Below are 19963 nucleotides of genomic sequence, written 5' to 3'. Positions count from 1 at the left end.
TAGGTAGTGAAGGTAATACGGATGGAGATCAGCCTACAATCAATAGATAGTGCAGAATATAAATTCTGAAATAATCAGATGTATTATGTATACATTTTTATTTTATAATGAACCAAATTATGATGTATTCTCACTTCACACTTCTTTAGTTATCAAGCATTTGTGTAAAGCAGAAAATAACTAAATGGACAGACATCTGGAACTTCCCTGATTCAGGAGTCCATATGATCTCAGATCTCTGACAGTTTACAGAAATACCTAGTTGGTGCAGAAACTATCCCCTGGATGATATACGCTCATCTGTCAAACTTACTGTTTTAATTCTTCCTTGAACAGTTCCAAGTTACTTTTCTTCTTTTCTTTCTCCCCTTTCTTCAAAGGCTATAAAAAAAGATGTACAAGACAACAGTAGAGAAACACAAAATGAAAACTTTGTAATATACAGAGATGGTGCTACTATGCAGGCATCACAGATTGACATTTCCCCTCCACTTTTCTTTTATACAAGCCTCCCCCCTTGTACCTCTTCCTCACTCCTCCCACCATCTGTGTCCTCAAACAACAGAGTCCTAGACCTGCTTGCTTACACTCTTATTTACTGGCATTGATATACCGCCATTCCTATCTAAGCAGATCAAAGACAACACAATTCAATAAGGCAAGAAAAGAGAAGGGAACTACAAATTCAAAAAATAGGAAAGAGGGAACCAGTCAAACAGGTCATCACATTTCATGCTAAATAACAAGAATCAGAAAGAGGGGAAAGGCAGGGTAAAGGACAGACAAAACAAGGGAGGGCAAAGGAGGGAAAACATGGGGTAAAGGTCAGGAGGATAGGGAAAACACAGGACTCCAGAGATCAAAAATCTCAATCAAAACCTGACTTGAACAGCCATGTCTTTAAAGCGCCTTTAAATTTGTCAAAAAAGTTTCAACTCAAATATCTAAGGGGAGTGAATTCCAGTGGGAGGGTACAGCAAAGAAAAACACACTATGATGTGTACATTCTAAAGAAGCTTGTTTGGGACCTGGAAGTACTAACCTATGATCATTGAAAGAGTGGAGCGTTCATGCCAGGATGTACGGAACGGTGAGATTTGCTAGATACTGAAGGAGGCCTATCCAAAAGGCCTTAAAGGTGAGAGTAAGAAGTTTGAACTCTGTTCGGCCAGAAGCTAATGGTTGGATTTGAAAAGCAGAGAAGAACAGTCACGACGACAGGCGTGACAAAGAAGCCTAATCGCAGTATTTTGTAAGGTTTGAAGGGTTGTTTGTTTTTTTTAAATGAAAGCGGGGGCAGCCCAGATACACTACATTACAGTAGTCTTGTCTGGTGAGGAGGAGTGAAAGAGAAATGAAAGAAAAGTGTGGGATTTGAAATACTGGCGGACGGAACGTAACTGTCAGAGAATGTAAAACTGGTTTTACAAACGTTCGATATGAGGAGCAAAGGGGAGTTGAGAATCCAGAATTACCCCTAAATAGTGGGCAGAATCAACTGGATGGATATCCAGACCCAGGAGATTCAGAGGCTATTCCCATAATGGCTTCCAACGCAAGTTTACTTTACATGAGAAGCTTGTATTGTAAGAGAAAGCAAGGCCTCCAAAAAGGACAGAGTAAGCTGGCTCTCAGACCTTGAACTTGGGAACAGATGCTGCTGCTAGAACAGGGCTACCACAACCTGACTTTAAAAGACAAACTCAGACTTTTCGTCTTTCACTGCTAGAGCCTGTTGCTTAATGGGCTTCAACCTTGCATACAGATAAAGAATGTTGCCAAGGGTGACAATGTATCATAGTAATAATTTTGTCATCAGCACCGCTGGAATGGCCAGATCAGCCAAGGACTCTTGGAATCTCCCCTGCAGACGGAGAGACACTGTAGTTGGCAAAATTGCACGTTGTTTAAGAAACCCTGGCTGTGTGTCAAGGTGACTCCTTCAATGTGGTGCTAGTGAAACAATCATGTGGCCCGTGAAGCAACAACATCAACCCCAAGGCCAAAATGCACTTCATTAGCCCAGCTGTAGCTTGTCATTACTGTATAAAAAGGCACTCATATCCGATACAAAGGTGGCTGTGTTGACATTCCATCCAAGGAGCAGACGTGCTGTCCATCTGACTGACCTTCTGAGGTGTACTCTGCCATATGCCGGACGTCTACATCATGGTGTATGTTTGCTATGTACTCTTGTGTAGTGCAATGAGGATAGAGTAGTCCGAGTTATAAGTCTGCCTAGGAATTTTGTGTGCCTTTACTGTGCTGTTTCTATGATAAGACTTCCCATGTCTTTATTCTTACCTTCTCTGCGTATTATCTTTGCTACTACTGTACATAAATAAGCATTTTATTTTTATAATACTTGACTGTGGAATTAGTTCTTTTACTATTTGAGTTTTGTGAGCTCAGATTTAGAGATAAGAGGGAACATTTGCTTCTGACATTCCACCATCTAATGCCAGAATGTGGCAAGCTCCCATTCTTTTTGTATTCTATACTAAGTGTCATGTTCTCCAATAGCACCCCAAAAGGTTATCTTGTATAGGCCTGTTAATATATGGCCTGGCTTTAAGGCTACCAATGGAATACTGATGGCCAAAGCTATGCAGCCTAGAACAACTGAAAAAGTACTGACTAGGCCAAACAACAAGTAAGTGATTTAATATTTGAGAATCTGCAAAAAAAAGCTGGTCTGAACAATGAGTCCTGCCACAAATTGGTACAATTTTTAATTCAAATACAGCACCTGTAATGAAAGAATGATGGATCAGATCAGATGAATAAAAAGAAGCTTATTACTTTTGTGAAAAAAAAAAAAAAAGGGATACAGAAGTCATACAGAGTTCATAAGATGGTGTGAAAAGTATTGCAACAGAGAGATGAGAAACTGTTATCTCAACGCTTCCCAAAACATGCTGATAAGACCGCGTGGGAAAGTATCATCTCAGAAATTGAGAGCTAGGTATCCCACCATTTACTTCTATGGAGAGGTTTGGGTATAAAAGAGGGGAGACTTTTGCCTTAGGAGAGAACTCCTCTCCAACGCTTCTGTCAGACGGCGGAGCCCTGTGCGGTTGAAACCAGAATCTGATGTCTGTATTTGTACCAATTTGAAGACTTGTCTTTGGGTAAGAAATAAAATGTACCTATCTATCTAAACCTTTCTCTGTCTCTATTTTTATAGATTCTGTCTCCTCTTTACCTAACATTTAGCCTACAAGGTAGATCACATACAAGTGACACTCAGTCTTTAGAGAAACTTAGACAGATTTTTAATAAGCCTGGGATTGGGTGACAATGGAGGTCAGAGAAACTATACAGAACCTGTTATATGGAATAAGTACCTTTAGTCCCCCGTGTGAAGGAGTCAGATAGAGGTCTAGAAGAGGGGAAATTAAAACAGTGGTGACTCCGAACGCTGACCGTACTCACTGACCTTCTTGATCTTCTTTTGAACGCAAGAGGGGATACTTAAATTTGTGCGTTCAAAGGTTCTATGTTTTCTTTCTATGACTTTTTTTATTATTATTTCTCTTTTCTCTCATCTTTCCTTCCCTAATCTCCCTGCTGTTATTCCTTCATTTTTTTCCCCTATCACGGACACTGCCCACTGCAGGGGTTTTGGGCACTATTGTTCTGTCCAATTTTCCTCTATCCGTTCTTTGTAGGTTCCCTTCTTGAGCGCTAAACTTTTTCTGACACCTATCTTACACACTCTTCTATCTTCTTGCTGTCTTCATGCCTTGCGCTGAACTAACACACCTGCTTCTCTGCCCTTGTCTATGCTGATCTCTATTTGCGTTCAAACCTTTGTTTCTGTCTTTCAATATTCTGTTCCGTTCTTCCTCACCCCCTTTTTCTTTCTCCCATCCTGTCCACCTCTTTGATTTGCGTGATGTGCGCAAGACTGTGCTTGTTGTGTGAATGGTGCATAACACCGAATCCAGGCGACTGCGATTTGGGGTTTGCTGCAAGTTTATTTCAATGTTCAAAATCTTTGGATTGGTCTTTATGCTAGCATTCTCGCTTAACAATCCTTAGAGATTGCGCATTTTCTGTTTCACATCCCACCCTGGGTCCTGTCTTAATCCCTCCTTTTCAAATCCCTGTCCCCTTGTTCTCACTATGTATTCTGTTCTTCCTCCTTCTGTCGACCTTACTTTCTTCCCCTATCCCTTTTCCTGTTCTCCTTCATCCTAACTTCTTCTGCCTACCTCTTCCTATTAGTCCCCTGGGTCTAATCCTGCTCTTTTCTCATCTGTATGTTCCCGTATCGGGGGAATTTTCTTTACTCTGGGAGAACAGCACGCTTTCAGATTGCTCTCCTCTAAAATCCTTCTGGTTTCTCTGCTCCTAGTACTGACAGCCCCCACCTTTCCACATCTGCTATTGCCTTCATTCTGTGTGTGCGACACATACTTCTGATCTTGTGCTGAAACAGTTATCCACGAGATTTTTTTAATGTCTCGGGACTGTCCCTTTTACTCTATTCCTCCTCATTCTTTCGGTTGGACTTCCTACAACTTTCTTTCCTTTTCAGCTGAAAACAGTGTTCAGCTTTGTAGCTGCGTACCGTCGTCCAACTGCTGTTTTCCCCTTATCTCTCTAAGGACTTGTTTCTTATCTGCGGGTGTTTTACGCTTCCCTGCCTCTCATGACTTTGATTTGTCACTCTATCCGTTCATCTGATAACTGTCCTTATACTTCTTCACCTATATACTTTTCCTTTACAGTTCGTGGTGTATGCAAGATCTACAGCCTTGTGCACTACCCTTCCCAGAAGACCCTAATCAGTTTCTGCAGTCTTCTGAACTATGCTTTTTCTCTAATTACTCAGCCCACAGCCCCCCCTTCCTGTCCACATTTTTCTCGGCTATTTTTCCTTACGCTGCATTATAACCTCTGATTTCCGTTTCTCCTTACAGATATATAGTTTCTATCTTATGCTCCTGTGCTATCTTTTCAGCTGTTACACACATTTCCTGAGGTGTCCCTCATACGGAATACACCCCACTTTCAGCTGTTGAATTGAATAGCCTCATACTACAACTCCCGGACATTGCACAGGGAGGTAACCGATGGTTGAAGAAATTACAGGACATTACCCTGGGGACTACTCTATCAGTCGGCGATATGAAAGCGCTCCTGGGCAGAACCCCACACGCTAGTGTCACTGACATATTCACTCAATCGGGCTATGCAAAATTTGTTACAGATACCCAATATGATGGTAACCCTTTGACTGAAATTCAGACAAAAATATTTCAGGAAATCCGGACCATGTATCCGACCCTTAAAGACTTTTCGGTTATCACTTCCCAAAGATGGGAAATGGATTCAGAGCCTATTGAGGCTTATTTACTCAGACTCCAAGACCTCTATAAGGAAGAAACAGAGGAAAAATTTGACTCTGATAATGCCCTCCCAGTATTCTACCATTTACTGAAGGGAACCTTACCTTCAGAAATTAAACTTAAGTTAGAGAACACCGTAGGTCTCCAATTGGAAAAATGGCCTAAAATTCGTGAACACATCCTTCATCATTGCAGACGGCTTATTAAAAGCAAGCAAGATGAAGCCCAACACCGTAAGACAGTACACACTAACTTGGAGGTGCTACAGACTGAAGATCTCAAAGAGAAAAGAGCCTCTAAGAGCTCTGACCCTGATACCAATACTCCTGACACTTCTCCCCCTGTTATTGTTATGTATGCTGACCAACGCTATGACAATAATGGCCGAAATCAGGGCCCACGGCCCTACCGCCCAGACCGTAGAACTGAAGGGAGAAGACAGAAAAGATAGAGGAGTAAAAGACAGGGGTAAGAACAAGAAAATGGGACAGAACAATAGTGCCCAATACCCCTGAAGTGGGCAGTGTCCGTGTGAGACAGAAGGACAGAAAGTAGCGGCAGGGAGAGGCAGGTGAGTATGAGAGAAAGAGAGAGAAGGAAAATAAAGTAACAGAGAGAAACAGAGAACATTTGAACGCACAAAATTAAGTATCCCCTCTTGCGTTCAAAGGAAGAGAAAGAAGGATAGAGTGAACGGTCAGCGTACGGCTGGTCACCACTGTTCTTCTTTTGGTGGGCGACTATCAATAAGAACCTTGACTGGATCAACTATATATATTACAATCAGCAGAGATTTGTGAACTACACTAGGGATGCAGTTCAAGGAATTGCAACACAATTAGACGCCACTAGCCGGATGACGTTGGAAAATAGATTAGTTCTTGACCAACTTCTAGCAGCGGATGGCGGGGTGTGCCAAAAGATAGGTACACAGTGTTGCACCTTTATCCCCAACAATACAGCTCCAGATGGATCAATTACCAGAGCTTTAGAAGGCTTAACCTCCCTGTCACAAGAATTGGCAGAGAACTCTGGCGTTGATACATCCTGGATAGGTTGGATGGATAGAGCTTTTGGTAAATGGAAAACATTTATCATCTCAGCAGCCACGACAATAATCATAGTGGTGGCAATTTTTGTTTTAATAGGATGTTGCATAATCCCTTGTGCTAGAGGCTTAGTAGAACGCTTAATTGAAACCGCAATAATGAAAAAGACAGCAGCAGGACAGTATACCCTGCACGAAAATCTCCTTCCTAACACCACAGGAGATAACACATTGGACTATCTCCCTCTGAGAAGGACCAATCGCTATGCAACTGTTAGAGACACTGGAGAGATGTCTGCAACTGTATAATCAGATAATAGCACAGGGGGATATAATGTAACCATATAAAGCTTTATAAGATGATGTGATAAAATGTGCAAATCTATGCAAATGTATAATTAAGATATAATCAGTATATAACCAAAGAATTTTTGATTGATAGTAATGTATATATAATCACATAGATAAGAATAAGACAAAACATGCATTTTAAAAGGTTGAAGCAAAAAAATAAAATTGTACCAGTTGATCTTAAGACGCAGACAATTTGATGGCCTCCTAGAATACCTTCTGGAATGGATGGTACCAAGGTACGTTAACCCTGGTGTCACCCTATGGGATAGGGTGAAGAGGGGAATGTTAATATATGGCCTGGCTTTAAGGCTACCAATGGAATACTGATGGCCAAAGCTATGCAGCCTAGAACAACTGAAAAAGTACTGACTAGGCCAAACAACAAGTAAGTGATTTAATATTTGAGAATCTGCAAAAAAAAGCTGGTCTGAACAATGAGTCCTGCCACAAATTGGTACAATTTTTAATTCAAATACAGCACCTGTAATGAAAGAATGATGGATCAGATCAGATGAATAAAAAGAAGCTTATTACTTTTGTGAAAAAAAAAAAAAAAGGGATACAGAAGTCATACAGAGTTCATAAGATGGTGTGAAAAGTATTGCAACAGAGAGATGAGAAACTGTTATCTCAACGCTTCCCAAAACATGCTGATAAGACCGCGTGGGAAAGTATCATCTCAGAAATTGAGAGCTAGGTATCCCACCATTTACTTCTATGGAGAGGTTTGGGTATAAAAGAGGGGAGACTTTTGCCTTAGGAGAGAACTCCTCTCCAACGCTTCTGTCAGACGGCGGAGCCCTGTGCGGTTGAAACCAGAATCTGATGTCTGTATTTGTACCAATTTGAAGACTTGTCTTTGGGTAAGAAATAAAATGTACCTATCTATCTAAACCTTTCTCTGTCTCTATTTTTATAGATTCTGTCTCCTCTTTACCTAACATTTAGCCTACAAGGTAGATCACATACAAGTGACACTCAGTCTTTAGAGAAACTTAGACAGATTTTTAATAAGCCTGGGATTGGGTGACAATGGAGGTCAGAGAAACTATACAGAACCTGTTATATGGAATAAGTACCTTTAGTCCCCCGTGTGAAGGAGTCAGATAGAGGTCTAGAAGAGGGGAAATTAAAACAGGCCTCACACACACACATAGCTCTGCCAGTTTATCAGCCGAGATGAAGTAAGGTGAATGAATGGGAAAGCAGGATGGTAACTGGTAAGGCAGAGGGGTAGTCAAGGCAGCAGTGAACAGACTAGGTTGGAGAAGACAGTGAATGCTGATCTTCACTGAGTAACATGAAATAAAACATAAAAATCCATACATCAGTCCTGCTCAATATCAGTTTCTAGATCTTAGCTTGGACATTACACTTTAAAAAAGGAGGTAGGACAGAATAGCGCTTATTTTAGAAGTACCTCCATACGTAAACAGTGGCATGTATGTATGTATATTGGATACAGGTATAAAAAGTGATTTTAGAAAGCCACTATTTACCCATGGAACTTCACACCATGCAGAGATTTCAAAGGAGCTATGTCCTGGGCATCCCAAAATGTAGATGTGTATTCCCTATTTCACTATGGGAATGCCCATGTATACCAAAAACTTTCAAATGTTGGCTTTTACACCTGCCCCCAGACAAGTGCAAGTGTGAATAAAGGGGCAGGTGCAAAGTTACCCACCTCTGCCTTCCTCTCAACAACCCAGAACAACTTCACCTTTCCACACCCCACCCCTCCCTCTTCTGACAGGACAGACACCCCTGGGTTGTTTTTTTTTTTTTACAAGAGATTTCCGTCATGCCTTATGGAAGGCAGGTGTAATCCTGTCACCCCAGTCACTTCTAGCCCATTGATCGTTGGATTCATAATGATATCGTTGACCTCTAGCAGTAGTTTTGTGGTACTACAGCTAGAGATTAAGCTGTTAAATAAAGGTACAAATCCTTAAATGAGTAGGATGTGTTTAATATAGTTTACTAAACAGGCCCCTAAGACTGTATATTTGACTATAATTACATCTAAGTATGTCAACATTGCACTTACCGGCTTTTTTGTTTCTATCACTAAAAGAGAAGGAGGCTTCTCATTGCTGCTTTGCTGGCTTTTCTGATCAGCAAACCGTGATGAAGGTTTGTACAATTTACCTTTTTTTTCATCTGTTTCGTGTTCCTCTGAGGAAAAAGAAATGACACTTAGAGAATGGCACAGGGACAAAGTTTGTCCCAGTCCCCATGAGTTAGATCTCCGTCCCCACCCCATCCCCGCAGGGTTTTGTCTCAGTCCCCGCCCCATCCCGTCCTCGCAGGCCCATCCCCATGGGCTCTGTCTTCATTTGAAGAAGCCTCAAACAATTATGATTTTATATTTAAATCTTTTTTATTAAAGTATAAAAAGGAACAATATGCTGTGCAACTGTATAAATTACAAACAGAAAACAATAACAGAGAGCAGTAACCCTCCTCGCCACCACCCTTCTACCCTTCCAACCCCAACAATAGCTGATCTCTACTACTCCAAGAAATCCTAATTCACCCTGTTAAAATGTCCAGGGGTACAAAAGACAACCCGTTCTGTATGCCCTAGAGGGGAGAAATATGCCCTAAGAAGTACGATTATGATTTTTTTTAAATCTGTGGGTGAATAAGTCATCAACAATCTCAGGATTCAGTCTAGCTCTCCTGTCTTGCACAGTCCATCCTGCAATAGAAGATGTCTTCTTAGAAGATGTGCTGGGTAGCAGGATGTACAGGATCCCCCATGCAAATTTTGCTAGATGTGGCCATCATGTTTGCTTGTTTTTACAAAAAATCAAAATACTGTTGTCTGCATCACTCAAACAAACAACAGTCCAATTCATTAACAGGCTTCAAAGTAGAAAATGACATGGGGAAAAAGTTTGTCCCCGTCCCCCATGGGCTCTGTCCCCATCCCCACCCCGTCCCCGTGGGCTCTGTCCCCGTCCTGTCCCATTCTCTTCTGCTGATACAAAATTTTATGTGTTGTAGTAGTAAGACATATAAAAGGTAAGATATATTCATGCCTGTTCAATTTCCTTTACTCAAGTCCTGCTAGATCAGTCCAGACAAGCAAGATGAATCCCCCCTACCAGCAGATGGAGATAAAGACACTGAACTATTCCATGACATCACTGGTATAAAGGGCTGGTGCACCCTGGAATTCTCTAGAATGTCCTTGTCAAAGACACACCATTTTAACCCCATCAAAACCACTGCAGCTTACAACAAATTCACAACTCTGAATGAACTATATAGAGTGAGATAATAGGCAAAGCTCAAAAGAGATCTCAAATGCCTTAGTCTTCCAGGGAAGATACTGGACTGGTCCAGCAGGAATCTAGAAAAGAAAATCAACAGGTATAAATAAATTCACTGTTCTGAACCCGCAGGATGTACCGAAGCAGACCCAAGGGCGGGGGAAGATAAGGCCCCCTGAATGACTGCTCTGCCAAACATCCAACCTGTAGTGCTTAGCAAAGGAATATAGCGAGGAACATGTCACTGCCCTGCAAATCTCCTCAGGCGAAAACGGTCCAGGCCTTCAGTTCTTGAGGTACTGGACGACCCAAACCGATGTGGACTCAATAGCTACCTTAACCTGTCTCACAATAGAAGTCAGAAGTTACCTGGCCCCTTTCGAGGGCCATGAAAGAGCACAAAGGTGATCAGAAAGATGAAACTCATGCATTTCCTTCAGTTACCGGACAAACATCCTCCGGACATCCAGTTTGTAGAGCCTCCGGTCCACAAGGAATGAACCCCCTGTCACAATCTTGTTTTGAAGTACTGCTGTGGCAGAGTTATAATTTGTACAAACTTGATGCAAGTTTTCCTTTCGGTCTCTGCTATACCAATCTAGACAAGCAAGTTTAAGTCCCCTTTGTGAGGTATAAAGGAGATATGAATCGGTGCACCCTGGAATTCCTAAATGTTTCTCTGCCTCCAGCAGATACAGATATGGGCTGGTGCAATAGGTCCTGGCAGGCCTGACTTCCCAGGACACAGGCTATTGCCTGCATCTCTTGCAGTTGAGTCCTTTGGGCCATTGCTGTTCCTGGGATTTGGACTACAGCTCTTATCCCAATTGAGCTTGGAGGTAACCTCCCTTCTTAGCCCCAGTCCTTAGCCCATGGGCTCTAGCTTAAAGAGACTTTTGGGCTCTGGACTCGTGGGGCCTTTACCAGAGTGTGTGTGTATTTGGAAGGGGGGAGGAGATTACTCCATCTTCATCATGCTCTTGGACTCTCCTGCAGTGTTAGTTTAAAAACGTAAAAACAAAATTTCGAATTTTGGCGTAGGTTTTATTCTCTTATTGTTGGGGGAATAATTCTTTGAAAAAAAAAAAGTTGGCAGCAGAGAGAGAAGCACACACAAGCAGAGCCCTTGTAGTGAGAGATGGCCAGCTGACCCACGTGGAATCCCATTAATTAATGACTGAGTTCCTGAGGTATAGATTGACAAACTGCAGTCCCAGAAGTGGGATCTGTCTGCTCAAGGGAGCGCTTGGGACGGGACTATCTGCAGCTTCCTGGCTCCTTGGTAGTGATACTGGAAGTGGTTCCCTGGGTGCATGTGCATATGCATCTACTGCAGTCAGCATTGCCTTCTTGCTGAGCTCAGTCCCAAGAGTTCGAGCTGCATCTCTCCCCTTCTGGGGGCCCTGCACAGGAGCCGCTCTGTCATGGTGGAACAGTCTCCTCCGTCTGCTCAATTGGGGCCCAGTTGGGGTCACATCATGCAGGGGTTGTGATCTGGCTGGAGTTGGGCTGGCTCATTAACTGGCTGGAGATGAAGGCCATGTGATTGGCTGTACAAAAGTTTCTCCCCCTGGTGGAAGGGAAGAGCATCTGTGTAATGTTGGAGAATGCCACGGCTATGGCAAACATCGACAAGCAAGGAGGTTAGAGGCTAACCAAAACTGCTTTTTTCAGTTTTGGCTCACACAGAAACTGTCTGAAAGCTTTTAGCCGAAACTGAAACTGCAGCCAAAACTCATCACTTGGTTTCGGCTGAGGCTGTTTGGTTGTATGAATGTAAACCAGTGAGGGCTGATGTGGATTTTCAGAGCTTGCAGTCTGCATCTCTCTGCTAAACACACAGTATCCAAGCCAGAATATATTATTTTTAAATAATAAAAGACCTTTCTTAGTGCTAGTTTGCATTGTTCTGAACCAGCGGGTGTTATCCCCTTCCACCAGCAAATGAAGGTAGAGAAAACTGAATTCTACCAGTGACATCACTAGTTATAATCTGTGGTGCTCTCTGGAAGAGTACCTGGGCTGGGTTGCGAATCATCCCAAGAGCCATCTGTTTCTGTCTAAGGTTCTGGAGTACCTGGGAATTCGCTTCAACATGAATCGAGGAATGGAGTTTCTCCTAGAGGAGTGGGTGGAGAAGCTGTGGGCATAGAAATGCTGGTTGTGCAAGCTTCCGTGGCCCACAGTCTGGGACTACTTTCAGCTTCTAGACTTTATCGCAGCTACTCTAGAAGAGGTGCCTCTGGTTAGGGCTCATACGTGTCCTCTGCAGTGGGTCCTTTTGGCGGACTCTGGCCTCTCAGGACTTCCGCTACCACTCGCACCCAAGGCCAGGCTCAGTCTAGCCTGATGAGATAGTCCAGTGAACCTGTTGAGGAGGACGGGTCCCTCTGGATCCTCCTCAATGGGTGCTGGTCACCACAGATGTGAGTTTCCTTGGCTGGGGATCTTGCTGCCTTGGGGCAAGTAGCACAAGGCACCTGGAGGTGTCCTGGCCCATCAGCCTCCTGGAGACCCAGGTGGTCCGGTTGGCTTTGTTGAAGTTTCAGCAGCTTCTGGAAGGAAAAGTGGTTAGTGATGTTGGACAACACGACAGCGGTGGCGTACGTCAACAGGCAGGGCAGGATTTTGAGTCGGGTGGTGTCTCTGGAGGCGATGAACCTCTGCCGCTGGGCAGAAGTGCATTTGCAGGCTCTTTCAGTGGTCCATATTGCAGGCAAGGACAATGTGCAAGCAGACTTTCTCTGCCGCTCTCTGCGGGAGAGTGGCAAATGAAGCAACAGGCCTTTTTAGCTCAAAGTGGACCACTGAGGACCGCTGCAGCGTGACTTGATGGCTTCTCAAGCCATTGCAATGGCAGAGCTTTTCCATTCGATGGAGGGACCTGGCTTCTCGGGGGCTAGATGCCCTGGTTCAGCCTACTCTGTGTTCTTTCCGTGACCTGTAGTGGGCCGAGTGTTGAGTGTCTTGCTAGTGGTGCTGGATTGGTCCTGTGGATCTGCAGTGTCTGATGGTAGGCGACCCTCTTCCTCTGCCCAGGGGTTGGGAGCTCCTTTGGCAGGGGCTAGTAAACATGGAGGATCCGGATTCCTTTTGGCTTATGGTGTGGCCATTGGAAGGCGGTGTTTAGAGAGACATAGGTTCCCCCCACAGTGATTTCTACTCTGCTGTGATCCAGGAAGACCTCCATATCGCAGACTTATGTCTGGGTCTGGCGGGCTTTTGAATCCTCATGCAGGAAATGGTCCTGTGGGCCCAGGTTCCCGATGTCTTGGGGTTCCTGTTGCAGGGCTTGGAGCAGGGGCTTGCATTGAGCTCCCTGAGGGTCCAAGTGACTGCACTTTCCAGCTTTTAGGGAAAGGTGGGGGCACTTCTGACTCTGCACAGGGAGGTGGCTTGATTCTTGAAGGGGGTGACACACTTGGAACCTCCATTTCATCCTTTCTTTCCTTTGTGGGGCCTCATTTTCATTCTCCATATATTGTTGGGTTCTTTTTGAGCCCTTGCGCTCTGCTTTCATCAAGGATCTCGCACTTAAGACAGTGTTTCTGGTGGCGATCCTCTGTTCGGAGGGTCTCGAAACTTCAGGCCCTATGATGCTGGGACCCGTATCTGTCCTTTGCGAAGGATTTGGTGTCTTTGTGTACGGTCCCATCCTTCTGATGTGAATCAGGAGGGTGTTTGCCTGCCTTTGTGACAGGGGGTTCATTCCTTGTGGACCGGAGGCTCTACAAACTGGATGTCCGGAGGATGTTTGTCCGGTAACTGAAGGAAATGCATGAGTTTCATCTTTCTGATCACCTTTGTGCTCTTTCATGGCCCTCGAAAGGGGCCAGGTAGCTTCTGACTTCTATTGTGAGACAGATTAAGGTAGCTATTGAGTCCACATCGGTTTGGGTCGTCCAGTACCTCAAGAACTGAAGGCCTGGGTCGTTTTCGCCTGAGGAGATTTGCAGGGCAGTGACATGTTCCTCGCTATATTCCTTTGCTAAGCACTACAGGTTGGATGTTTGGCAGAGCAGTCATTCAGGGGGCCTTATCTTCCCCCGCCCTTGGGTCTGCTTCGGTTGATGACGACCACCTTAGAAGTGGTGCCATGGGCGAGAGCGCATATGAGACCTCTGCAGATTGCCCTGCTTCAACAATGGTCTCTGAAGTCCCAGGATTATCAATGCAGACTCACGTAGCTCCCTGCGGCCCGACTCAGTATGGAGTGGTGGCTCTCAGTATGCTGCGGCGAGGAATACCGGTAGCGCTTCCCGATTGGTGCCTGGTGGTAACGGATGCCAGCCTGAAGGGCTGGGGAGCACATTGCCAGGGAAGCTATGCCCAGGGTCTATGGACACCTGAGGAAACGGGGTGGTCCATCAATCACCAGAAGCACCTGAAATATCGCTCCCAGTTCCAAGCGATTGATGGACCACCCCGTTTCCTCGGGTGTCCATAGACCCTGGGCATAGCTTCCCTGCATTGATAATCCTGGGACTTCAGAGACCATTGTTGAAGTAGGGCAATCTGCAGAGGTCTCATATGCGCTCTCGCCCATGGCACCACTTCTAAGGTGGCCGTCATCAACCCCAACAGCTGGACAAAGTCCCAAGCTCGCAGGCGAGGCATCCTCAGGAGCAGACGGACCTGATTCTGAAGCTTGCACCGCCTTTGGTCGGATAGATAAACAAACCCTGAGGCCGTGTCGAACCGGACCCCCAAATATTCTAGAGATTGAGAGGGGGTCAGGTGACTTTTGGGTATATTGACAACCCAGCCCAGAGATTGCAGTACTGAGACCACTCTGACTGTGACATGATGACTCTCTTTTGCCGAGTCCGCTCTGATGAGCCAGTCGTCTAGGTACGGGTGAACCCGGATACCCTCTCGCCTGAGAAAGGCAGCTACTACCACCATTACCTTTGAAAAGGTTTGGGGAGCTTTGGCAAGTCCAAAAGGCAAGGCCCGAAACTGGAAATGCCTTCCCAAGTAAGCTTCTTTGAGGTCCACAGACGTGAGGAACTCTCCCGGCTGTACCGCCGCAATGACTTCCTTCAAGTCGAGAATGGGCCAAAAAGACCCGCTCTTTCGCGGCACCACAACGTAAATGGAGCAACGACCGCAGCCGTGTTCAGCGGGAGGCACAGAGATCACCACCACAAGGTGCAACAAGACTTGTAAGGTCTTCTCTACCGCCGCCTGTTTGACGGCAGTACCACATCAGGACTCCAAAAACACGTCTCTTACCGGGGCATTGAATTCCAATCAGGTCCAGGACACACTAATCTGAGGTAATTTTGGTCTACTCCTCTAGAAAGAGGGAAAGCATCCTCCTACAGCTGTAAAGGAGGAATGGACCGGCGCACCATCATTGAGAGGGTCGCCCTTGAACTCCAGGCCTAGCACCGGCCACTGTGGATCGCTTGTCCGAGCGAAAGGAGTTCCTCTCCTGAAAACAGGCACGCTGAGTAAATCCAGCAGAGCGCCCGGGCGATACCTTCGAGCTTCACGGAAGCAAAGTCTGGAGGAGGAGGGAACCACCTGACCCTTGGAAGAAGGCCGCGGCCTAGCCTCAGGTAACCGCTAGGGTTTAGCATCCCCCTCCAACTCCTCTCCAAATAACAGAAGGCCCCGAAAGGGCAACTTCACCAGCCTTTGCTTAGAGGCCATGTCAGCCGCCCAATGCCGTAGCCATAGAAGGCGGCGGGCGGACACCGCCACAGACATCTGTTTAGCCGAAGCTCTGACCAGATCATAGAGGGCGTCAGCTAAAATTGACTCCATTCGCGGTGCAACCTCAGCGAGGGACTCCGCACCATCCACGGGCTGTTCCACTGCCTGTTGTAACCAAGAGAGGCAGGCTCGAGCAGCATAAGAACTGCAAACAGACGCAGGCTAGGCCCGAAATCTCAAAGGACCGTTTTAGTGCTGATTCCAGGCGCCGGTCCTGAATGTCCTTCAGGGCAACCCCTCCCTCTACTGGGAGGGTGGTCTTTTTTGTCACCGCCGTAACTAAGGCATCCACTTTAGGCATCCCAAAACGGGCCAAGTGCTCCTACCCTGGCCACTTTCAAGGGCCCCTCTGAGTCAGCCCATTGAGCAGAAATAAGCTCTTGGATGGAGTCATGCAAAGGAAAGGCTCGAGCAGGCTTCTTAGTACTCGCCATCCTCGGATTGCCAGAGGAGGCCTCGCCTTGAACAGGGTCATCAATAGAGAGGGCCTGTAAGGCATCAGAGATAAGCGCTGGCAGCTCATCGCAGTGGAAAATCCGAACCGCAGTGGGATCATCCAGATCCCGTGGCAAACCGGCACCTTCCTCTGGCTCCTCAGACCACGAAGGCCTGCCAGATCCCTCAGAGTTCCCACAGCCCGACCACGGGGGGGGGGGGGGGGGGGGGGGGGGGGGGAAGAGAAGGTGTGCCACTCTCCGACGGGGAATTTACCTATGTTTAGCATGCATCCAACGCTCAGGGGCACCCACTTCTGACATCTGCCCCGGGCCATCATCAGTCGGAGGGAGACCAGGTAGCAACGCAGTGTCAGACACCTGCGGCAGAGCTCTTTTCAGCATGAAGGCTTTATGTAAAATAAGCATAAACTTAGGGGAGGAAAAAGAAAAAAACTCAGCCTGACCTCGTCTCCGAATTAGGAGCTACGGGGAACGGAGCTCCTCTGGTAGCCTCTGCCCGAGGCGCCCCTCTGCTCACAGACTCCTCTGCAACCTCGGGGATCGAGCCATGCGGCGCTTCCAAGATGGCGCCCGCTGCCAGTTCCATTGAACGGGAAGACTCATCGCTCGCCATGCTCGTACTGGCTCTACCGTCTAAACAGCAAGTTTTACAGAGCCCCGCTGCTGATCTGCGCTTGCCACAACAGGAAAAGCGCTTAACTCCCTCAGCAGCCATCGCCGAAAAACGGCGGAATAAAATACAAAATGGCGGCTTCACACCAAAATCACCCCAATCGGAACGCCGTCCGTGGGCCCTCGTCAGAGGAGCTGAGTACCGCTCTTACCTCAAAGGACCGAGTCCACCGAGCTCTGGTCATGCTGCACGTCAATAAAAGCCTCAGAATAACAGCACATAAAAAGCGCGGGTTTTTTGTTTTGTTTTTTACGCTGTGAGGAAAGTTGGCGGCAAACAGCTACAGAGGTACTCCGGAGGCAGTAGAGGGTGGGAAAGGCAGGGACAGGGCGAACCTATATGCTTACATCCACAAGGGGGAAGTGGGAAAGGCAGGGAAAGGGCGAACCTATGTGCCTGCATCCACAAGGGGTAAGGCAGGGAATGGGCAAACCTATGTGCCTTTAAAGTGGGCACCAGCAGCCACAACACCCCAGCTCAACTGGCCAAGCACAGGAGCCTCCCCAGGCAGAAATTTTCAAGTAGCTGAACAAGGAGCCAAGAGGCACTATGGTTTTCAGTGTTCTCTATCTCCCCTGCTGGTAGGTGGACACAACCAATTCGTTCAGAAGGAATGGATCCTAAGGAGCTTAGCCGAGATTGGGTGGCAGAGCCGGTGGCGGGAGGCGGGGATAGTGCTGGGCAGACTTATACGGTCTGTGCCAGAGCCGGTGGTGGGAGGTGGGGCTGGTGGCTGGAAGGCGGGGATAGTGCTGGGCAGACTTATACGGTCTGTGCCCTGAAGAGGACAGGTACAAATCAAAGTATACACAAAAAGTAGCACATATGAGTTTATCTTGTTTGGCAGACTGGATGGACCATGCAGGTCTTTTTTCTGCCGTCATTTACTATGTTACTATGTAATGGATTCATCTGCTGCTGATGACAAGGAAACAGTAGTTAGAAACTATAAAAATCATGAGCCACATACCAGATTTCCAGGGCTATGAAGTTGGAAGCAATTTTGGGTGGAGTCGGAGTACTGACTTTCAACTCCAGCTTCAAAATCAACACATACAACATAATATATGATAAATGTATCACTTTATACTTATATATTATTTTTTTTATCTTGGAATACAAAACAAAATATTTAAAGTCCAATATCAGTAGACTCCACAGTTCTGCAGATTTCAGCATCACTGTCACTGACCAAACAAAATTTTAGAAAAACTACACAGCAGCAAAGAAAATTTCAACAAGTATACTCCTCACTTCATATCTTATATAAACAAGAAAACTACATTTCTCTTCTTTGCTCCTTTACTAAATATTTAATACACTTATAGCCCACCTATCCAAACATCTAAGCGAGGTACAATGAACCACTCATTAAAAAAAAAAAACACATAAAACATTACAATAAAACATTCAAACAGCCAAAGGCCCTGAAAAAAAAACCTAAAAACCCTCCCCTCTAGAAAATGCAAATAGAATTGCTCCAAGCCATGGATTCCAAGGTCACCTACCTTTAGCTGCATTAACAATTCCACCTCTTACAAATGTTTTCACTTTACTAACATCTCCTCCTTCAAAAGCAGCAAGAAATTCTTCATAGATCTCAGCAGCTGCCTTCTCATCCTCCTATGCAGACAAAATAAGTTTTTGCTTTGATTAAAAAAAAAAAATCCCAAAAAACTTTGAACACACATATTCTCTTTTGCATAGGGCTCCATTTTTTCCCAACTTTGTATTTACTTATCTCTGAATATATTTCTGTCCTACATGTAGGAAGCACTTGCAGTTATGAAAATAAAATTTATAAAATATCTTACTTGCTCATTTTGGAAATAAAAGAATATAAATGTCAGATAAATTACTTCTACCTGATCATTTCCTTATCCTGAATCCTGTTAGACCAGTCCAAAATAAGGGAAAATTAGGTTCTTACCTTGGTAATTTTCTTTCCTTTAGTCATAGCAGATGAAGCCATTACATATGGGTTGTGTCCATCAACCAGCAGGGGGAGATAGAGAGCACTCAATTTTTCACAGTGCCTCATGGCCTGCCAGCTCCACTGCCTCTTCAGTATTTGAAGCTTCCAAAGCAGTATGGCAAACCGCAATGGGAATAACATGAACTTTCCTCACAGCGAACGATGGCCCCTTAACAAGGGCATTAACTCAAAAGGAGGGAATGAACACATCCTCCTGGAAGGAATAAACTCGTCCTCCTTATTGTATAACTAGAGGGGATACACGCAACCTCCTGGAGGGAATAAACTCATCCTCCAAAACATAAACTGGAGGGAATGGACTCATCCTCCCATAAGTGAACATGAATCCTGAAGACTGTTTTCCAACTTTCTCCCAAGGAAGGAACTTCAGGAAACAAGAACAGAACCTGAAACAGATTCACAGCATACCGACAATCATACAGGGAGGGCTCATGGCTTCATCTGCTATGACTAAAGGAAAGAAAATTACCAAGGTAAGAACCTAATTTTCCCTTCCTTGTCATCAAGCAGATGAAGCCATTACGTATGGGATGTAACAAAGCAATCCCTAAATAGGGTGGGAACAGGTCACACCACGCACTAGCACTTGTGCTCCAAAACGCGAATCCCTCCTAGCAGCCACATCCAGCCTGTAATGTCGGGCAAAAGAGAGCTTAGAAGCCCATGTTGCTGCATTGCATATCTCTTGACGAGAGAGTGCTCCAGTTTCAGCCCAAGAGGAAGAATTCGCTCTGGTAGAATGTGCCTTAAAGGCTACAGGCGGAGACTGATAGCAAAACAAACAGATGATCATAGATCCTGAAAGAGATAGTAACTCGCAGATACTGCCGCAGAGTCCTGCGCACATCCAACAGGTGCAACTGCCCAAAAGATTCTGGAAACTCCTTCTTATCAAAGGAGGGCAAGAAAATAGGCTGGTTTAGGTGAAACGCTGAAACCACCTTAGGCATGAAGGAAGGCACGGTCCGAACCGTGACCCCGGACTCTGAGAATTGCAGACATGGGTCTCTACAGGACAGCGCCTGGAGCTCTGACACCCATCTCGCCGAAGTAATGGCCACAAGAAAAACGGTCT

The 19963-nt window shown here is 45.5% G+C and overlaps 1 protein-coding gene across 3 annotated transcripts in view; it reads right to left on the bottom strand.

Moving 5' to 3' along the window:
* Positions 1 to 19963, bottom strand: part of U2SURP (U2 snRNP associated SURP domain containing) — a 178660-nt gene that overhangs the window by 121032 nt on the left and 37665 nt on the right. For all 3 annotated transcript variants that reach the window (XM_030216897.1, XM_030216898.1, XM_030216899.1), the window contains exons 3-5: positions 18401 to 18515; positions 8810 to 8937; positions 314 to 381 (exon numbers count right to left, since the gene is read on the bottom strand). In XM_030216897.1, the coding sequence (XP_030072757.1) occupies positions 314 to 381; positions 8810 to 8937; positions 18401 to 18515 (311 nt within the window). The remainder of the gene's footprint in view (positions 1 to 313; positions 382 to 8809; positions 8938 to 18400; positions 18516 to 19963) is intronic.

The sequence above is a fragment of the Microcaecilia unicolor genome, chromosome 10 (assembly GCF_901765095.1).
Source record: "Microcaecilia unicolor chromosome 10, aMicUni1.1, whole genome shotgun sequence".
Taxonomy (NCBI): Eukaryota; Metazoa; Chordata; class Amphibia; order Gymnophiona; family Siphonopidae; genus Microcaecilia; species Microcaecilia unicolor.
The sequence above is the reverse complement of the archived record's forward strand: the minus strand, read 5'-3'. Positions and strand labels throughout refer to the sequence as shown.